This window comes from Arachis ipaensis, chromosome B1 (genome assembly GCF_059453495.1).
Source record: "Arachis ipaensis isolate K30076 ecotype BB chromosome B1, ASM5945349v1, whole genome shotgun sequence".
Taxonomy (NCBI): domain Eukaryota; kingdom Viridiplantae; phylum Streptophyta; class Magnoliopsida; order Fabales; family Fabaceae; genus Arachis; species Arachis ipaensis.
In genome coordinates, this window is record NC_142436.1 from 73,515,713 (window position 1) to 73,538,248 (window position 22,536).

Sequence of the window (22,536 nt, forward strand, 5' to 3'; positions counted from 1 at the left end):
GACACGCACGCGTGGCAAGCAAAATGCTGGATAACGTGAACGCCTGGATGACGCGATCGCGTGACATGCGCGATCTGTAGAATCTGCAGAATTCGCTGGGGGCGATTTTGGGCCCTGTTTTGACCCAGTTTTCGGCCCAGAAAAGCAGATTAGAGCCAGGAAACATGCAGAAACCAGGAGACAACATTCGTTCCACATAGTTTTAGTTTTTAGATCTGATTTTACCTCTCCTCTAGGTTTTCTCTCTACACATTCATAGTTCTTAGGATTTGATTTTATTGCTTTTTGGATTGGAACATTGAGAAGAGTTATTACCTCCGTCAAGACTTCGTCATTCTAGTTTGTTTCCTTACTTGTCACTTACTCTTTCATGTTCCTTATTTACTCAGAGTTACTCTTGGATTATTTCTAGAATTTAATTATACAAGAATTATTTTCGTTTCAATTGATCCTTTTGATTATTATTTATTATGTATTTCAGTATTTCTCTTCCCTATTTTGTGAAATTTACATTCATAATGAGCGAGTAGTTCCATAACTTGATTGGGAGATGATTGAAAGGAAACCTTGAGTTGGGTTACTCAAGAGAAAAATTGTAATTGGGTTTATTGTTGGATCGCCCTCTAATCATTGACACTAGTCCTTCTCAAGGGAGAGGATTAGGACTTGTGATTAGAAATAGCTTTCCAACTTGCTTGACTTCCCTCTACCTAGTAAAGGGTAACTAAGTAGAACAACCTTCAATTATCAATTAATCTTGAGAGTACTCCAACAAGAATAGGGCTTCCAACTAATCTACTCCCAGTCAAGGCTTTTATTTAAAATTACATAAATTCTCTAATTTAAATTCCTGTTTATCAACTCAAACCACTTTTGAAAACATCTGATTAATAAAATAGCACATCTTTCTGCAACTCGTTGGGAGATGACCTGGGATTCATACTCCCAGTATTTTGATTTTAATTTTAATTTTGTGACAACCCTTCTAAATTGATAAGTGGATTTTCGATTGGTTAAGAACTGTACTTGCAACATATCTCTTATAATAATTTCTTAACTCGCCAATTTTCGCCACGTCAATTTTTGGCACCGTTGCCGGGGAGATGCAATAGAGTGCTAAGTTATTTATTGGAATTTATTTATTTGCATTTTGGTAGCACAAATTGTGAATCACACTTTTCACAACGCGTACCACTAACCAGCAAGTGCACTGGGTCGTCCAAGTAATACCTTACGTGAGTAAGGGTCGAATCCCACAGAGATTGTTGGTTTGAAGCAATCTATGGTTATCTTGTAAATCTTAGTCAGGAAGTCAATTATGTTTATCAATTGAATTGTGAATAACCAGTAGAGCATAAATTAAAAGTTACTTGTTGTGCAGTAATGGAGAATATGTTGGAGTTTTGGAGATGCTTTGTCCTCTGAATCTCTGCTTTCCTCTGTCTTCTGATTCACGCACGCACGTCCTCCTATGGCAAGCTGTGTGTTGGTGGATCACCGTTGTCAATGGCTACCTTCCATCCTTCCAGTGAAAACTACGCTCACGCGCTCTGTCACAGCACGGCTAATCACCGGTTGGTTCTCGATCCGGTTGGAATAGGATTTACTATCCTTTTGCGTCTGTCACTAATGCCCAGCCTTCAGGAGTTTGAAGCTCGTCACAGTCATTCAATCCTTGAATCCTACTCGGAATGCCACAGACAAGGCTTAGACTTTCCGGATTCTCATGAATGCCGCCATCAGTTCTAGCTTATACCACGGAGATTCTGATTAAAGAATCTAAGAGACACTCATTCAATCGGATATAGAACGGAGGTGGTTATCAGGCACACGTTCATGGGTTGAGGAAGGTGATGAGTGTCACAGTTCATCACCATCATCACAGTTAAGCGCGAATGAACATCTTAGATAGGAACAAGCGTGTTTGAATGAAAACAGAAATACTTGCATTAATTCATTGAGACACAGCAGAGCTCCTCACCCCCAACAATGGGGTTTAGAGACTCATGCCGTCAGAGAATACAAAGTTTAGATCTGAAATGTCATGAGGTACAAAATAAGTCTCTAAAAGTTGTTTTTATACTAAACTAGTAGCCTAGGGTTACAAAATATGAGTGGACTATGATGGATGATGCAGAGACCCACTTCTGGGGCCCACTTGGTGTGCTGGGGCCCACTTGGTGTGTGCTGGGGCTGAGATTTCGTGCAGAGGCCATTTGTGGAGTTGAACGCCAGTTTTTGTGCCAGTTTGGGCGTTCAACTCCAGTTTTTGATCCTTTTCTGGCGCTGAACGCCAGAATTGGGCAGAAGGCTGGCGTTGAACGCCAGTTTACGTCGTCAATTCTTATGCAAAGTATGGACTATTATATATTGCTGGAAAGCCCTGGATGTCTACTTTCCAACGCAATTGGAAGCACGCCATTTTGAGTTCTGTAGCTCTAGAAAATTCACTTTGAGTGCAGGGAGGTCAGAATCCAACAGCATCAGCAGTCCTTTTTCAGCCTGAATCAGATTTTTGCTCAGCTCCTTCAATTTCAGCCAGAAAAATACCTGAAATTACAGAAAAACACACAACTCATAGTAAAGTCCAGAAATATGAATTTTTCCTAAAAACTACTAGAAATAGACTAAAAACTAACTAAAACACACTCTAAACTATATGAAATTATCCCCAAAAAGCGTATAAAATATCCGCTCATCACAACACCAAACTTAAACTGTTGCTTGTCCTCAAGCAACTAGACAAATAAAATAGAAGACTAATAGGTTGGGAAGCAATAATATCTCAGAGTTTTTGATTGAAGCTCAGATTCTAATTAGATGAGCGGGACTAGTAGCTTTTTGCTTCTGAACAGTTTTGGCATCTCACTTTATCCATTGAAGCTCAGAGTGATTGGCATCTATAGGAACTCAGAATTCAGATAGTGTTATTGATTCTCTTAGTTCGGTGTGATGATTCTTGAACACAGCTTCTTTATGAGTCTTGGCCTTGGCCCTAAGCACTTTGTTTTCCAGTATTACTACCGGATACATAAATGCCACAGACACATAATTGGGTGAACCTTTTCAGATTGTGACTCAGCTTTGCTAAAGTCCCCAATTAGAGGTGTCCAGAGTTCTTAAGCACACTCTTCTTTTTGCTTTGGACCTTGACTTTAACCGCTCAGTCTCAAGTTTTCACTTGACACCTTCACGCCACAAGCACATGGTTAGGGACAGCTTGGTTTAGCCGCTTAGACCAGGATTTCAGTCCTTTAGGCCCTCCTATCCACTGATGCTCAAAGCCTTGGGATCCTTTTTAATTGCCCTTGCCTTTTGGTTTTACGGGTTATTGGCTTTTTCTGCTTGCTTTTTTTTTTTTTTTTCTGCAAGCTTTGTTCTTTGCTGCTTTTTCTTGCTTCAAGAATCATTTTTTTATGATTTTTCAGATTATCAATAACATGTCTCATGTTCATCATTCTTTCAAGAGCCAACATATTTAACAGTCTTAAACAACAAATTCAAAAGACATATGCACTGTTCAAGCATTCATTCAGAAGACAGAAAGCATTGCCACCACATTTAACCAATTAGAATTTATTTTATTTAAACTCGAAATTTTATTGCTTCTTATTCAAAAGATCTACTATTTTATTCATGTTTGCTGATGATGAGAAAAATAAACTATAGCTTAATTGGAGATAAAATCAAAATAGATACTAATTACTACTATATGACGTCTAAGGTAAACTTTTTATAAGGACACTGTCACAGAGTTAAGGCAGAAATTGGAAATTAACAACCTTTATCTGGGGGTATGGGGGTTCCTCTGATCCTTGGGAGGCTTGGTATCATAGAAGATTTTTGGCGCTTCAGTTCCCTTAAGTCACGTCCCTGCTCCTCTTGTTCTTTAAGCATATGGGTTAGCATTTGACTGTGTTCCTTCTGTTGTTTTATTATTTGCTCCATAGCTTCCTGTATCTTGGTGACAGACGTCTCAAGATGTTTCCAATATTCTGCTTGAGGAATCTCTGGAAGGAATTCCTGTGCTCTTTTCTTTATAGGATCCTCCTGTGCTTGTTGTCTCTCCATTGATGCTTTGGTGATTGGCCTTTCAATTAGGATATATTCAGTTATTCCTATCTTGACTCCAGCGTCCTTGCAGAGCAGAGAAATCACGCTTGGATAAGCCAACCTGGCCTCTCTTGAATTTTTGTTAGCAATCTTATAGAGCTCTGTTGAAATCAGCTGATGAACCTCCACTTCCTTTCCCATCATGATGCAATGAATCATTACTGCTCTTTTAACTGTGACTTCAGAACGGTTGCTGGTGGGCAACAGAGAACGCCCAATGAAGTCCAGCCATCCTCTGGCAACTGGTTTGAGATCCTCCCTCTTGAGTTGATTTGGGATACCCTTTGTGTTGGTGGTCCACCTGGCTCCAGGAATACAGATGTCCTCTCCAATTTTATTCAGGCCAATGTCTGCTCTCATCATCCTCCTGTTGAAGGAGTCTGGATCATCCTTTAGCTGAGGTAGCTTTAGTATCTCTCTGATCTTGTCAGGGGTGGTATGAACAATCTTTCCCCTGACCATGGTCTGAAATTCGTAGCAGGCTGTTCCAGATAGTCTTTGCTTGTCAGTCTGCCACATATTAGCATAGAACTCCTGGACCATGTTCCTTCCTACTTTCGTTTCAGGATTAGCTAGGACTTCCCAGTTCCTGATTCGAATTTGCTCCTGGATCTCCGGATATTCATCTTCTTTCAGATCGAATCTAACTTCCGGGATCACTGATCTCAGACCCATTACTTTAAGATAATGGTCTGAATGTTCTTTAGATAAGAACTTCCCTTGATTCCAAAGTGGTTTTGGAATGCTCTCTTTCTTGTCTCTAGGAGTGTATTGTTTCCCTTTGGGAGCCATGATCTTAGTGATTTCAGAAAAACACACCAAACTTAGAGGTTTGCTTGTCCTCAAGCAAAAGAAAAGAAAGGAGAGGGATAGAAGGAGATTGAGTAGCACTTGTTGATGAAGGAGGGGGGAGGCCGAACCCAATTTAAAGGGGGGGAGGGGTGGATTTTCGAAAAATTGGAGGAGATAAGATAAAAAGATTGAGTTGAAAAAGATAAGATAGAAGATATAGTTTAATTTTGAAAAGATAGGATAGTTTTTTTGAAAAAGATAATTCTGGATTTTGAAAAAGATAATATGAAAAAGATATTGAAAAAAGATATGGATTAGTTGAAAAGATTTTTGAGTGAAAAAGATAGATTTTGAAAAAGATAGATTTTTCAGAAAAGATTTTGAAAAGAGTTGGATTGAATTTGGAAAAATGGATTTTTTTTTTTTTAAAAAAAAATTAAGGATTTTAGAAATCAGGGTTCTTGATATATTCATGTAAAAATCATGCATTGAAGCATTCAAATTTAAAATTAAATTGGAAATTCGTGTGGAATCACTGGAAATGGCTCCTCCCTGTCCTCCTGGCGTTTGAACGCCCAAACACTGCCTGTTTTGGGCGTTCAGCGCCCAAATGCTGATCTCCTGGGCGTTCAGCGCCCAGTTGCTGCCATTATTGGCGTTCAACGCCCAGTGGGTGGCCATTCCTGGCGCTAAACGCCCAAATGCTGCCATTACTGGCGTTCAGCGCCCAGTGGATGCCCATTTTGGGCGCTGAACGCCCAAAATGCCCCTTTACTGGCGTTTTCTTGCCATTGAGCTCTTTTACTCTGTTTTGTGTGCCGAGGTCTTCTGTAAATGATTATTTACCTTGTTGTCAATGAACTATATATAAAATATAAAGATAGAAATAGGGCAAAATGCTTGGAGGATTGTTGCCCCATGGCTGGGTTGCCTCCCAGCAAGCGCTTCTTTATTGTCTTTAGCTGGACCTTGCTGAGCTTTTAATCTAGCTTCAGCCTTGAGCATTCTTGCTCAGTGTTGCCTTCAAGATAATGCTTGATTCTCTGTCCATTGACAATGAACTTCTTATCAGAATCAATATCTTGAAGCTCCACATAACCATATGGTGACACACTTGTAATCACGTATGGTCCCCTCCACCGGGATTTCAGTTTCCCGGGGAATAGCCTGAGTCTAGAGTTAAACAACAGGACCTTCTGTCCTGGTTCAAAGATTCTAGATGACAGCTTTCTGTCATGCCATTTTTTTGATTTTTCTTTATAAAGCTTGGCATTTTCGAAAGCTGTGAATCTGAATTCCTCTAGCTCATTTAGCTGGAGCAATCGTTTTTCTCCTGCTAATTTGGCATCTAAGTTTAGGAATCTGGTTGCCCAGTAGGCCTTATGTTCCAGTTCCACGGGCAAGTGGCATGCCTTACCATACACGAGCTGGTATGGAGAGGTCCCTATAGGGGTCTTGAATGCTGTTCTGTAAGCCCACAGAGCATCATCCAAGCTCCTTGCCCAATCCTTTCTACGGGTATTTACTGTCCGTTCCAGGATTCTCTTTAATTCTCTGTTAGAGACTTCAGCCTGCCCATTGGTTTGTGGATGGTATGGAGTGGCCACTTTGTGGCGAATTCCATACCGAACCATGGCAGAGTAAAGCTGTTTATTGCAGAAGTGAGTGCCCCCATCGCTGATTAACACTCTAGGGACACCAAACCTGCTAAAGATATGTTTCTGGAGGAATTTCAGCACTGTTTTAGTATCATTGGTGGGTGTGGCGATAGCCTCAACCCATTTTGATACATAGTCAACTGCTACCAGAATATAAGTGTTTGAGTATGATGGTGGGAAAGGTCCCATGAAGTCAATTCCCCATACATCAAACAACTCTATTTCCAAGATTCCTTGTTGAGACATGGCGTAACCATGAGGCAGATTACCAGCTCTTTGGCAACTGTCACCATTACGTACAAACTCTCGGGAATCTTTATAGAGTGTGGGCCAATAGAAGCCACATTGGAGAACTTTGGTGGCTGTTCGCTCACCTCCGAAATGGCCTCCATATTGAGATCCATGGCAATGCCATAGGATTCTCTGTGCTTCCTCTCTGGGGACACACCTACGGATAATTCCGTCTGCACATCTCTTAAAGAGATAGGGTTCATCCCACAGGTAGTACTTTGCATCAGTAATTAGTTTCTTTTTTTGTATTCTATTGTACTCCTTGGGTATGAACCTTGCAGCTTTATAGTTTGAAATATCGGCAAACCATGGTGCTTCCTGAATGGCAAATAGATGCTCATCAGGGAACGTCTCAGAGATCTCAAGGAAGGGGAGGGACGTCCCTTCCACTGGCTCTATCCGGGACAGATGATCAGCCACTTGGTTCTCTGTCCCTTTTCTGTCTCTTATTTCTATATCAAACTCTTGCAGAAGCAATACCCATCTGATGAGCCTGGGTTTTGAATCCTGCTTTGTGAGTAGATACTTAAGAGCAGCATGGTCAGTGTACACAATCACCTTTGATCCTACTAAGTAGGATCTGAACTTGTCAATGGCGTAAACCACTGCAAGTAATTCCTTTTCTGTGGTTGTGTAATTTTTCTGGGCATCATTTAAAATGCGGCTGGCATAATAAATGACATGCAGAAGCTTGTCATGCCTCTGTCCCAATACTGCACCAATGGCATGATCACTGGCATCACACATTAACTCAAATGGCAATGTCCAGTCTGGTGCAGAAATGACTGGTGCTGTGACCAGCTTAGCTTTCAGCGTTTCAAACGCCTGCAGGCATGCTGTGTCAAACACAAATGGCGTGTCAGCAGCTAGCAGATTGCTTAGAGGTTTTGCGATTTTTGAAAAATCCTTTATAAACCTCCTATAGAATCCTGCATGCCCCAGAAAGCTTCTGATTGCCTTAACATTGGCAGGTGGTGGTAATTTTTCAATTACCTCTATTTTTGCTTGGTCCACCTCTATTCCCTTGTTTGAGATTTTATGCCCAAGAACAATTCCTTCAGTCACCATGAAGTGACACTTTTCCCAGTTTAAAACTAGGTTGGTTTCTTGGCATCTTTTCAGAACAAGTTTCAGGTGATCAAGACAGGAGCTGAATGAGTCTCCATATACTGAGAAGTCATCCATGAAGACTTCCAGAAATTTTTCCACCATATCAGAGAAAATAGAGAGCATGCATCTCTGGAAGGTTGCAGGTGCATTGCATAGCCCAAAGGGCATCCTTCTATAAGCAAACACTCCGGATGGACATGTGAATGCTGTTTTCTCTTGATCCTGGGGGTCTACTGCAATCTGGTTATAGCCTGAGTAGCCATCCAAAAAGCAGTAATAATCATGACCTGCTAGTCTCTCTAGCATCTGGTCTATGAATGGTAAAGGAAAATGATCCTTTCTGGTGTCTGTATTGAGCCTTCTGTAGTCAATACACATGCGCCACCCTGTAACTGTTCTTGTAGGAACCAGTTCATTTTTTTCATTATGAATTACTGTCATGCCTCCCTTTTTTGGGACGACTTGAACAGGGCTCACCCAGGGGCTATCAGAAATGGGATAAATAATCCCAGCCTCTAGTAATTTGGTGACCTCTTTCTGCACCACTTCCTTCATGGCTGGATTTAGCCGCCTCTGTGGTTGAACCACTGGTTTGGCATTATCCTCCAATAGGATTTTGTGCATGCATCTAGCTGGGCTTATGCCCTTAAGGTCACCTATGGACCACCCAAGAGCTGTCTTGTGTGTCCTTAGCACTTGAATAAGTGCTTCCTCTTCCTGTGAATTTAAAGCAGAGCTTATGATCACTGGAAAAGTGTCACCTTCTCCTAGAAATGCATATTTCAAGGATGGTGGCAGTGGCTTGAGCTCTGGTTTAGGAGGTTTTTCCTCTTTCAGAAGAAAGTTCAGAGGCTCTTTCATGTCCTCTGAATCCTCCAAATCAGGCTGAACATCTTTAAAGATGTTTTCCAACTCTGATTCGAGACTCTCAGCCATGTTGATCTTTTCTACCAAAGAGTCAATAAGGTCAACTTTCATGCAGTCTGTTGATGTGTCTGGATGCTGCATGGCTTTGACAACGTTCAACTTGAACTCGTCATCGTTGACTCTCAGGGTTATTTCCCCCTGCTGGACGTCAATGAGGGATCGTCCAGTTGCTAGGAAGGGTCTTCCTAGAATGAGAGTAGCACTCTTGTGCTCCTCCATTTCCAGCACAACAAAGTCAGTGGGAAAGGCAAATGGCCCAACTCTGACAATCATGTCCTCAATCACGCCTGATGGGTATTTAGTGGAACCATCAGCAAGTTGGAGACATATCCGGGTTGGTTTAACTTCTTCAGTTAAGCCAAGCTTCCTGATAGTGGATGCAGGTATCAGGTTGATGCTTGCCCCAAGATCGCATAAAGCTGTCTTGGTGCAATCACCTTCTAATATGCATGGTATCAGAAAGCTCCCAGGGTCTTTAAGCTTTTCAGGAAAGCTTTTCAGAATGACTGCACTGCATTCTTCAGTGAGGAGAACTCTTTCTGTTTTTCTCCACTCCTTTTTATGACTCAAGATCTCTTTCATGAACTTGGCATAAGAAGGTATTTGCTCAAGTGCCTCTGCAAATGGAATCTTTATTTCAAGAGTCCTCAAATAATCTGCAAAGCGAGCAAATTGCTTATCCTGCTCCTCTTTCCGGAGTTTTTGAGGATAAGGTATCTTGGCTTTATATTCCTCAACCTTAGTGGTTAAAGAAGCCTTTTTAGAGGGGTTGTTATCAGCACTTATGTGTGTCTGATCCCTCACTGGCAATTGCGTACCAGAGTTAGAAGTTGGAGTGACGTTAGACGCCAACTCACTGTCTGTTCCTGGCGCCTGAACGCCAGAAATGTGCCCCTGTTGGGCGTTCAACGCCAGATTCTTGCCCATTTCTGGCGTTGAACGCCAATCCTGCCTTGTTTCTGGCGTTGAACGCCAGTTTTGGGCATGGTCTGGGCGTTCAGCGCCAGCCTTCCACCTATTTTCTGGCGTTTTAGTGCCAGAATTATTTTTCCCTGGGCTCTTACTGTCCTCAGGGGAATCTTTGGTGGGTTGCTCATTTCTTGAATTTTTGATGCCTTGAGGTGGGGTATTTAATGTTTTCCCACTTCTTAATTGAACTGCTTGGCATTCTTCTGCTATTTGCTTTGATAGCTGCTGCTTTGTTTGCTTAAACTGTTCTTCCATATGCATATTAGCTATCCTTGTCTCCTGTAACCTGTCTTTGAATTCAGCTAGCTGCTTTGTTAGAAAATCTAATTGCTGATTGAATTCAGCAGCTTGTTTTACAGTACTGAATTCAGCAGTTACTGTTTTAACCTCTTCATTCATGGAAGGGTTGCTGCTTAGATACAGATGCTGATTCCTGGCAACTGTATCAATGAGCTCTTGAGCTTCTTCAATTGTCTTTCTCATATGGATAGATCCACCAGCTGAGTAATCTAAAGACATCTGAGCTCCTTCTGCAAGCCCATAGTAGAAGATGTCTAACTGAACCCACTCTGAAAACATTTCAGAGGGGCATTTTTGTAGCATCTCTCTGTATCTCTCCCAGGCATCATAAAGAGATTCATTATCTCCTTGTTTAAAGCCTTAGATGTCCAGCCTTAGCTGTGTCATCCTTTTTGGAGGGAAATATTGATTCAGGAATTTTTCTATCAGCTGTTTCCATGTTCTTATGCTGGCCTTAGGTTGGTTATTTAACCACCTCTTGGCTTGATCTTTTACAGCAAATGGAAACAGTAATAGTCTGTAGACATCCTGATCTATTTCCTTATCATGTACTGTGTTAGCAATTTGTAAAAATTGTGCCAGAAACTCTGTAGGTTCTTCCTGTGGAAGACCGGAATACTGGCAACTTTGCTGCACCATGATAATGAGCTGAGGATTCAACTCAAAGCTACTAACTCCAATGGAGGGTATGCATATGCTACTCCCATATGAAGCAGTAGAGGGGTTAGAATATGACCCCAGAGTCCTCCTGGACTGTCCATCTCCACTTATGTCCATGATGGATCTCTATGGATATAACTTGGACTGATTTATCTTTTTATTTATTTTATTTTATAAGAAGTAAATACTTAAATAAAATAAAATAACTAAAAAGAATTTGAATTTTGAAATGAAAATTTTTTTTTTTCGTAAAAAAATTAAAAATAATTAGTTAAAAAAAACAGAAATTTTTGAAAAAGAGGGGAGATATTTTCAAAAATTTTGAGAGAGAGAGAGTTAGTTAGGTAGTTTTGAAAAAGTTAAGAAACAAACAAAAAGTTGGTTAGTTAGTTGAAACAAATTTTGAAAAGATAGGAAGTTAGAAAAGATATTTTGAAAAGATATTTTTGAATTTAGTGAGGAGAGAGAAAAACAATAAGATAATACAAGATTTAAAATTTTTAGATCTAATGCTCCTTGTTTTTGAAAAGTTTGGAGGGAAAACACCAAGGAACACCAAACTTAAAAATTTTAAGATCAAGACACAAGAAAACTCAAGAACACTTTGAAGACTCACAAGAACACAAGAACATGAAGGAAGAACACCAAACTTAAAATTTTTAGAAAACCAAACCAAAATTTTTGAAAATCAAAGGGGAATCAACAAGAAAACACCAAACTTAAAGTTTGGCACAGGATTTAATAGAAAAATTATTTTTGAAAAAGAAGGTTTTAAAAAGAGTATAAAAGATTCTAACCCAATCAAATTAATGTTCTAGCCAAATGAGTTATGGGACCTTATTAAAGTTTGGCACAGGATTTAATAGAAAAATTATTTTTGAAAAAGGTTTTTTTTTTTTAAAAAAATATGATAGCCAATTATCATGAACATAAACACCACGTTCTAAATAACTGAGCTATAAATTTAAAGTGTTTTAACAAGGGATAAATAATAAAAGACTCTAAACCAAAAAAGAGAAAATTTTTCCTAATCTAAGCAACAAAATAATCCGTCAGTTGTTCAAACACGAACAATCCCCGGCAACGGCGCCAAAAACTTGGTAGCACAAATTGTGAATCACACTTTTCACAACGCGTACCACTAACCAGCAAGTGCACTGGGTCGTCCAAGTAATACCTTACGTGAGTAAGGGTCGAATCCCACAGAGATTGTTGGTTTGAAGCAATCTATGGTTATCTTGTAAATCTTAGTCAGGAAGTCAATTATGTTTATCAATTGAATTGTGAATAACCAGTAGAGCATAAATTAAAAGTTACTTGTTGTGCAGTAATGGAGAATATGTTGGAGTTTTGGAGATGCTTTGTCCTCTGAATCTCTGCTTTCCTCTGTCTTCTGATTCACGCACGCACGTCCGCCTATGGCAAGCTGTGTGTTGGTGGATCACCGTTGTCAATGGCTACCTTCCATCCTTCCAGTGAAAACTACGCTCACGCGCTCTGTCACAGCACGGCTAATCACCGGTTGGTTCTCGATCCGGTTGGAATAGGATTTACTATCCTTTTGCGTCTGTCACTAACACCCAGCCTTCAGGAGTTTGAAGCTCGTCACAGTCATTCAATCCTTGAATCCTACTCGGAATGCCACAGACAAGGCTTAGACTTTCCGGATTCTCATGAATGCCGCCATCAGTTCTAGCTTATACCACGGAGATTCTGATTAAAGAATCTAAGAGACACTCATTCAATCGGATATAGAACGGAGGTGGTTGTCAGGCACACGTTCATGGGTTGAGGAAGGTGATGAGTGTCACAGCTCATCACCATCATCACAGTTAAGCGCGAATGAACATCTTAGATAGGAACAAGCGTGTTTGAATGAAAACAGAAATACTTGCATTAATTCATTGAGACACAGCAGAGCTCCTCACCCCCAACAATGGGGTTTAGAGACTCATGCCGTTAGAGAATACAAAGTTTAGATCTGAAATGTCATGAGGTACAAAATAAGTCTCTAAAAGTTGTTTTTATACTAAACTAGTAGCCTAGGGTTACAAAATATGAGTGGACTATGATGGATGATGCAGAGACCCACTTCTGGGGCCCACTTGGTGTGCTGGGGCCCACTTGGTGTGTGCTGGGGCTGAGATTTCGTGCAGAGGCCATTTGTGGAGTTGAACGCCAGTTTTTGTGCCAGTTTGGGCGTTCAACTCCAGTTTTTGATCCTTTTCTGGCGCTGAACGCCAGAATTGGGCAGAAGGCTGGCGTTGAACGCCAGTTTACGTCGTCAATTCTTGTGAAAAGTATGGACTATTATATATTGCTGGAAAGCCCTGGATGTCTACTTTCCAACGCAATTGGAAGCACGCCATGTTGAGTTCTGTAGCTCCAGAAAATCCACTTTGAGTGCAGGAAGGTCAGAATCCAACAGCATCAGCAGTCCTTTTTCAGCCTGAATCAGATTTTTGCTCAGCTCCTTCAATTTCAGCCAGAAAAATACCTGAAATTACAGAAAAACACACAACTCATAGTAAAGTCCAGAAATATGAATTTTTCCTAAAAACTACTAGAAATAGACTAAAAACTAACTAAAACACACTCTAAACTATATGAAATTATCCCCAAAAAGCGTATAAAATATCCGCTCATCACATTTCATTTTATTTTTGCTACTATGAGCTACATGTTTTTTCGTTAAATGACGCGTTCACTTCCTGATCCAAGCTTGCCAATATTTGATCCTGAGATTGAAAGAACTATCTCACGAATAAGGCAAGCTCGGCGTCGGTTAGTCCTCTCTGAGGGCGAATCTGAAACGTCACTTGAGGAAGAAACAAGCTCCCTTTCTGCTGATTCGGTTGATTTACGTGTAGGTGACATGGTAGCACCTAGGAGAAGTACTATCCAGGAGGCTGGAGCCCTTGATTTTACAATGCAACCATTTCAAGCGTATCACCCAACAGTGGCTACAGACTTTGAAATAAAGACTGCACTGCTCAACTTGATGCCTAAGTTTCATGGCTTACCTGCTCAAGAGCCTATCAAGCACCAGAGGGATTTCCAAGCAGCCGGTTCTACTGTCAGGCGCGACGGTGCAGATGAAACTTCTATTCTGTTGAAAGCTTTCCCGTTCTCTCTTGAGGGAAAAACAAGAGAGTGGTACTACACTCAACCCGCAGCAACCATTTCTGACTGGGATACGCTTAGAAGAGAATTTTTGGAAAAATTCTTCCCAGCTGAAGTTACTGATAAACTGAGGAAAGACATTTCCATGATTGTTCAGGACGAATCCGAGACTCTATGAATACTGGGAGCGCTTCAACAACCTTCTGGAAGCATGCTCCCACCATATGATTGACAAGATAGTGTTGCTCGACTACGTCACACAGGGCATGAGGCCCCAAGATAAGACCACATTGGAAAGTGCTAGCAATGGGTCTATGAAAAATTACAAGACCACTGATGAGGCATGGCAATTGATCAGCGACTTGGCTGAGTCTACAAGGAATCACAGGCAGAAACAAAGCCGCTCAAAGGCTGTTGCAGAGGTATCTTCTAGCAAAGAAACTACTGCTCTGGCTCAGAGTATATGTGAAATGACCAACTTACTGAAGCAGATGCAGTTGAGTCAACAACAAGCATAGCAAAGCCAACAGTTAGTCCCATAGAGAGTGTGTGGGATCTGTGCCGATTACAGCCATTATACTGATGAATGTCCGCAGCTCTAGCAGGAAGACAACACTGTGGCAGCCACTCATAACTTCTATGACCGCCCCAACCAAGGGTACAATCATGGTGGCAGTTACAGCCATGGATGGCAGGAAACCTCTAACCAGAATTGGAGGGACAATTCTAACCAGAATTGGAGGGACAACAATAACAGAGGAGGCAGAGACAATCAAGGATATTAGAGGTGGAATAATAACAACAACAGGCAGCAGAACCAGAACTAGCCTTACAGAGCACCTCACCTGAGGCAGTCCCAAGGACCACAACACAACCAACAACAAGTTCCGCAGATCACTCAATCTAATTCCTCTCCGAGTGACGATACTCTTCAATCCATTGCACAAGGACAAAGGAATTTCTTCTCAACCCTTACCCAATCCAAATGGTGGCATTAATGCCATCACCTTAAGGTCCGGAACCACATTACAAGAGAGGAATCAGGAGGAGACAAGCCCACCAGAACACGCCTCAGCTGAAGAGGTAGTGGAAATAGAAGATGTTGAGGAGGAAGAGGACATACAGGACACGGTTGAAGAAGAAGAAGCTCAATCACAGGAAGAAGCACCAAAGGGCGCAGACACTGTAGAAAACACCATTCCTATTTCCTTTCTACAACTTGCAAGGAAGCCCAGGAAGCAGTTGGAACCTGATCCCAAAATGGTAGAAATATTCAAAAAGGTTGAGGTAACTGTTCCCCTTTTTGATGTTATTCAACAAGTACCTAAATACACAAAGTTTCTAAAAGATTTATGTATACATAAAGACAAAATTAATGAATTAGAAACTATTCCTTTAGGTAGTTCTATATCTGCTTTAATGGGAGGTATACCTGAAAAGTGTAGTGATCCAGGTCCATGTATGGTTAATTGTACTATTAGTGGTGTAGTATTTTCTGATTACATGTGTGATTTAGGAGCATGTGTAAGTATAATGCCTTTGTCTATATATGATATTTTGAGGCTGCCTCCCTTAAAAAGGTTGGCAACTCATTTTTGTTAGCAGATAAAAGCATTATTACAATGGCTGGAGTTGCTGAAGATGTATTAGTGGGTATTAAGGGGCTCACATTCCCCATTGATTTTTATATCCTGGAGATGCCCCAAAATGACTCAGAGAAGCCATCATCAATCCTACTCGGAAGACCATTCCTGAAGACCTCAAAGTTCAAATTGGATGCTTTTTCAGGAACATACTCTTTTGAAATAGATGGCCGAGTGGTAAGCTTCAATCTGAATGGAGTTATGAAGCACCCTCCAGAAGATCATTCTATCCTCTAGTGTGACATCATAGATGAAACCGTAGCTGAAATTCACCAGGAGGAGTTAGAAGAGAAGCACATAGGACAAGGTCCGAGTGTGGGGACACTTTCTGAGGACAACGAAAGTACTTTACCATTGTCACAAACTCCAGACGATCCAGAGCCTAGCCATGAGCTGAAGTTAGAATTAAAACCCCTCACTCCACACCTCAAATATGCTTACCTTGAGGACAAGCAGAAGTTTCTAGTTATCATTGCACGGGAACTCACTTCTCAACAAGAAGAGCAGTTACTTAGTGTGCTGAGGAGGCATAAGAAGGCAATTGGGTGGAGTTTGGCAAACATAGTAGGCATCAACCCTCAAGTGTGTGAGCACAGAATATTTTTAGAAAAGGGAGCTAGGCCTGTTCGTCAACCCCAAAGAAGACTGAATCCCACTATCTTAGAGGTTGTCAAAAAAGAAGTAACCAGACTACTAGAGGCAGATATCATCTATCCCATCTCAGACAGTGAATGGGTAAGCCCAGTACAAGTGGTGCCCAAGAAGTCTGGAGTCATTACAGTGAAGAATGATCATGGAGAGCTCATAGCAACCAGAGTACAGAACGCCTGGAGGGTCTGCATTGATTACAGGCGCCTAAACCAGGCCACTCGTAAGGATCACTATCCTCTTCCATTCATTGATCAAATGCTGGATCGCCTGTCAGGTAAATCACATTATTGCTTTTTAGATGGTTACACAGGTTATTTCCAAATTCATATAGCTCCTGAAGATCAGGAAAAGACTACTTTTACCTGTCCTTTTGGGACTTATGCTTATAAGAGAATGCCCTTTGGCTTGTGCAATGCACCAGCTACTTTCCAAAGGTGCATGATGAGTCTTTTCTCTGACCTTATTGAGGACTGTATTGAGGTTTTTATGGATGATTTCAGTGTTTATGGTGATTCTTTTAGCCTTTGCTTAGATAGTTTATCTAGAGTATTAGATAGATGTGTCAGTACAAACCTTGTATTAAATTTTGAAAAATGTCACTTTATGGTTAAACAAGGGATTGTACTAGGACATGTTGTGTCTAATACTGGCATTTCTGTAGATCCAGCAAAGGTGGATGTTATTTCTAGTTTACCTTACACCTCCTCTGTGAGGGAAGTCCGTTCGTTCCTTGGCCATGCAGGTTTTTTCCGGAGATTCATTAAGGACTTCAGTAAGGTAGCGCTTCCCTTATCCAGATTACTACAGAAAGATATTGAGTTCGAGTTCAATGAGGATTGCAAACAAGTGTTTGATAAGCTGAAGACTGCCCTGACTCAAGCTCCAATTGTGAGAGGACCTGACTGGAGCCAGCCATTTGAGATCATGTGCGATGCTTCCAACCATGCAGTAGGAGCAGCCCTGGCTCATCGTGAAGGTAAGGATCCTTTTGTCATTGCTTATGCATCTAAGACTTTAGAAGCCACTCAGTCTAATTACACTACTACTGAGAAAGAGCTTCTTGCTATTGTTTTTGCTCTGGATAAATTCCGAGCCTATTTACTTGGTACTAAAGTAGTAGTGTATTCAGACCACACAGCTCTAAAGTATTTATTAACTAAAAAAAATCCAAACCAAGGCTTATAAGTTGTATACTGCTACTACAAGAATTTGATTTAGAAATAAAGGATAGGAGTGGAAACCAGAACTTAGTGGCAGACCACTTGAGTCTCCTTGAGCACATTAAGGATGACTTCACTCCTATAGCTGATAATTTCCCTTTTGATAACCTGCAAGCAGTATCTGAGGTAGTCCCTTGGTATGCACCTGTAGCTAATTATCTAGTTAGCCGCACTTTTCCTCCAAACTTTACTAAGCATCAAATAGACAAGCTAAAAAGCGAATCTAAATATTATATATGGGATGACCCATATTTATGGAGATGTAGTGCTGACCAGGTAATTAGAAGGTGTGTACCTCAATCAGAATTTCAGTCCATCTTAGAGGCCTGTCACTCATCTGAGAGTGGAGGACATTTTGGTCCTCAAAGAACAGTAAGAAAAATCTTAGACTGTGGATTCTGGTGGCCTACTCTTTTTAGAGACGCTGCTGAATTTTGTAAATCTTGTTTTCCATGCCAAAAATTTGGTAATATATCCAAGAAGGATGAGATACCTCAACAAATTATACTTTTCTGTGAAATTTTTTATGTCTGGGGCATTGACTTCATGGGTCCATTTCCAAATTTTAATGGTTATTTTTATATATTGTTAGCTGTAGATTAGGATTTCTAGGTTTAGCTTTTCTCAAATTCAGGTTCAATCTTACTTTAATTTAGTTTTCTTTTACTTTTATTTGTTCTAGCACTTTAGTTATCTACTTCTCTCATTGATTCCTTTATGTTACCAATTTAATTTATGAACTCTTATGTTTCCTTTGATCCATATTAATGCAATTTATGTTTCCATGTTTATGATTGCTTCCTTTAATTTGTTGTTATTATTTTCTCTTGCGATTCTTAGTTTTAGATTTTGCTATATGTTGCTGGTTTGTATGTTTTTATGTTATGCCTTCCAAGTGTTTGATAAAATGTTTGGTTTGATTTTAAATTAGATTTTTACATTCTTAACTTGGATTGATCAATTTGAGACTCTTGAGTTATCAAAATTCCTTTGTTGATTGGTGACTGAGACTTGCTAGTTGGCTTGAGTTTCACTAACTCTAATCTTTGATTAGGACTTGTGAACTCAAGTTGAATTTCTCACTTGACTTACCTTCAATTGTTAAAGGTTAACTAAGTGAGAGCAAAAGGCAATTACCATCACAACTGATGATGATAATGAGGATAGGAATTCTAATTCTCAATCTTTATTAGGACTTTTATTAGTTGTTATTTTATTTCCTTGTTATTTACATTACTTGTTCCTTATTTCAAAACCCAAAAATATACTTTTCCATAACCAATAATAACTACACTTCCCTGCAATTCCTTGAGAGACGACCCAAGATTTAATACTTCGGTTAATTTTATTGGGTTTGCTTAAGTGACAAACAATTTAAACATTGATTGAGGATAATTTGTTGGTTTAGAACTATACTTGCAACGTGATATTTTTGTGAAATTCTTTACCGACAATTTTTCTCCGTCAAGTTTTTGGCGCCGTTGCCGGGGAATTACAAATGTGTGCCTTATTATTGGTTATTATGAATATTGTGAATAACTTTGCTTTTTCGTTTCTTTGTTAGTTGTTTCTAGTTTTAGGATTTTATTTTCATTATTTCTTATTAGTTTTTGTTTTTAGTTTCTCTTGTTACTATGAATTCTCACCCATTTGGCTATGAGTTTGGTTCAAATTGTGTTGTAGGAAATAGAAACTTCAATGACAACATGTATCAAGGATGGGACAATCAAAGATGGGAGGAGCCACAAGAATTTGATCAACCCTCTTGGCAACAACCTCCTCTAATGTGCTATGAGCAACAACCATTATATAATGCATACCAAGACAATGGTTATGGTAGACCTCTTCGTGACAATCAACAACCATTACCATATACCTATGAACCCCCTCCTCAATATAGACCACAACCATACTCACAAGCCCCCTACAATCAAACACTTCCATATGATCCTAACCCTTATCCACCATACCAACCACCTTATGAGCCATATGAACCATATATAAAACCACCCACATTCCAACACAATTACTCCCAAGAACCACCACCTCAATATACACCACCTCCAATGTATGTGAGCTTTCAACCATAACATGATCCTAATTATGCTAGCCAAGCAGAACAAGAGCCACAGGATCATTTCAAGGAAGCAACGGATCGACTTCAAGCAACCATCCATCAAATGGAGCAAGAGGAAAGCCAAAAATCACACGAAGCTCTCATGACTAAGAAATCTCAACTTGAGAACAAGGGATTGAAGTGTGTTGTGCAACAAGTGAAAAAGATGGAGAGTGTTGAACCACTACATCCTTATCATGATGAACCGCCACCTTCCTATCATGAACCCTTCCTCCCAATCAATGAAACCTGCTATCCACCGCAAGCCCCAATAGATGATTCTCTCATTTCACTATTTCATGAGCAACAGGAAAATCAAAGGAAGACACTGGAATTCGTGGCTACCTTGACCGAGGTAGTAAATAATTTAGTCTCCCTACGCTTCGACACTCAAAGTACCCCCATGGCCGCATGTGGAGAATCTAATGAGGAGCGTAGCATGAAGGAGAAACTAGAAACTCCGGTGGAAAGCGAGGAATGTGACTTTATATTGGAACAATTGGAGGAAGCCATACTTGTTAAAGAGGAAGAAGTGGTTGAAGACATAGGAGATGCTGAACCTCCATGGGAATCTAGAGTTGTAGAGTATTCCTCCAAGAAGCTTGAAATCGATGTTGAGGAGGCTAGTGCACAACCTCCAATACATATTCCATATGAAGAATTGGACACGATAGATCAAGAAGCAAGTTCCTTTGGTGATGATGATCATGAATCAAGCCATCCTAGCAATGAATTTGCACCCATAAGTGAAATCCTTGAGTTTGAAGAACCTTTTCCCAATGACATTGAAAGTAACATTAAGGTAGATCTCTCTCAACCTCATATTTATGATTTGAGTAGCGGAGAAGAGTTGGATGAATTCGGTGAGGAAGAGCTTGAAGGTGAAGAATCTTTTTAAAACGTGAAAGTCCTTCGGCGAGGTTGGACGGGAGTTGAATATGCTTTGTTAAGATCGTTGGAGACTTCTCTACCTAGGTTGCCGTCTACTCCTTCATTTGAGTGGGTAAAACTTATCTCTATTAGCTTTATTGTCCCACTTGAGTATGGTATGCTTGAAACGGATGGACAACTTAGGAGGCTTTGTGGCATTAAGCGTAAGAGAAGGATGTTTAGTAGTTGGAGTTACAAATCAAGGCTCATCAAGGTTGAGGTTTCAAGAGCTAGATGCAAGGGTTGGACTAGTGATCAATTGGTTGGATCTAAGAGAATAATTTGGTACTGCATTGAGAATTCAGATTGCTTGCCACCCGGTTGGAACAATGATGATCAACTAAAAGACGGGTGTAGAAACAAGATTTGGGATCCCGGCATACAAGAGGATCAACTTTGGGAGCTCAAAATTTGTGAAGAACTTCATCAAGGCTTGGTGAATTTACTTGGAAATATTGGGGCTTATTGGAAGTCCAAGCATTGGTGGAAGTTTCAAGATGAGTTCAAGCACAAGCCACATGACAAGGAGCTCATCAAATGTCCAACTTAAGGACTTTAACTAAAAGTGCTAGGTGAGAGACACCCCACGATGGTAAATTCTTCCTATTTTATCTTTTACTTATATAAGTAATAAGTTAAATTTTCATTTTTAGTTGGGTTTATTTGGTTTAAGTTGTGATTTCACCAGTTTAATAATGTTTGGATTTACTTTGGTAGTTTGTTAGTTAAAAAAAAAAAACAAGTGTCCCACGCGTGCGCGTGATCGACGTGCACGCGTCACATGCGACGCTGCAACCTCTGGTAATGAACAGAGAGTTGCGCTGGAACTGTGTGGGTGGGGTGCCAGGCACACAAACCAACCCACGCATGCGCGTCGATGACGCGTACGCGTCATTTGCATTTCTGGCCTTCCACGCGTGAGCGTGGGCAACGCGTACGCGTCGTTCCTTCATGCCATCTTTGGTATCACGAACAGAGATTTGCGCTGCCACTATGCGAGTACTGTGCGAGGAGCACATTTCACACCCACCCGTACGTATGACTGACGCGTACGCGTCACTTCTTTATTCTGCAACCCACGCGTACGCGTGGGCGACGCTTACGCGTCGCTTCCTGTTTTCCATTTTTCATATTTCTTCTCTCCTTTCTTCTCCTTTCTTCTCTCCTTCTTCTTCCTTTCTTACTTTCTTTTTCTTTATTTCTTTAACTTCTCATCCTTATTCTTTTTTATTCTCTTTTACTTATTGTATTTGCATACTTTCATTCATTGCATTCCAACTTTGTACATGTTTTTATTTTCTTTTCTAAGTTTCTTATTATCCCATTGGTGTTAACAGTTCTTATTCAACTGTTGCATCTTTCTTGCATTATTTTAGTGCTTAGTGACTTGATTTATATTTTTGGGTGATATTATTTATAGATCAATGCTAATCCCTTATGATACTTGTATTCCTTTGCATTGATATGTAGTTATATTGTCTCTCATGACCTACTCTCTCTCCCTCATTGTTGTATTTCTTGCACTATTAATATGCCATGTGCCTATATTGCTTTCTCACTTGCATGTTGTAGCTACCATGTAGTTGAGACCCTCATTAATATTTGGCATTCACCCACCCATATTTTATTAGTTTGCATGTCTTTGTTTGTGGGTTATTCTTCTTTCTTTTTCTTTCCTTTCAGGATGGCCACCAAGAAGGAAAACAGAACACTTCTAAGAGGAGCGACAACAAGTCCCGCTGCACAATCTTTGGAGAAAGTGCATTAGTTGTAGCCACCCGTCCACTTGCACATCTTTGCATGCACCGAGTATGGTGCAATCTTTAAGTGTGGGGAGGTCGATACCGACTTCCGTGGGTAACTACTTCAATTTTCAACACCAATATTTAATTAGTTAGTGGTTGCATTTGCATGTTTGATTGCATGTTTGTTAGATTTCGTGCATACTTTACCACTACTTGGTTGAAGTGATGAATCCTTTTCCAAGAAACTATTTTATAGCATTTCACTAATTTGAATTAAAATTTTTGTTG

At 40.3% G+C, this 22,536-nt stretch overlaps 1 protein-coding gene across 1 annotated transcript in view; it reads left to right on the forward strand.

The window, feature by feature from the left end:
* Positions 1–22,271, forward strand: part of LOC148577027 (uncharacterized) — a 74,116-nt gene extending 51,845 nt beyond the window's left edge. The window contains exon 3 of the mRNA XM_088502831.1: positions 22,187–22,271. Coding sequence (XP_088358957.1) covers positions 22,187–22,271 — 85 coding nt within the window. The remainder of the gene's footprint in view (positions 1–22,186) is intronic.
* Positions 22,272–22,536: the final 265 nt, after the last annotated feature.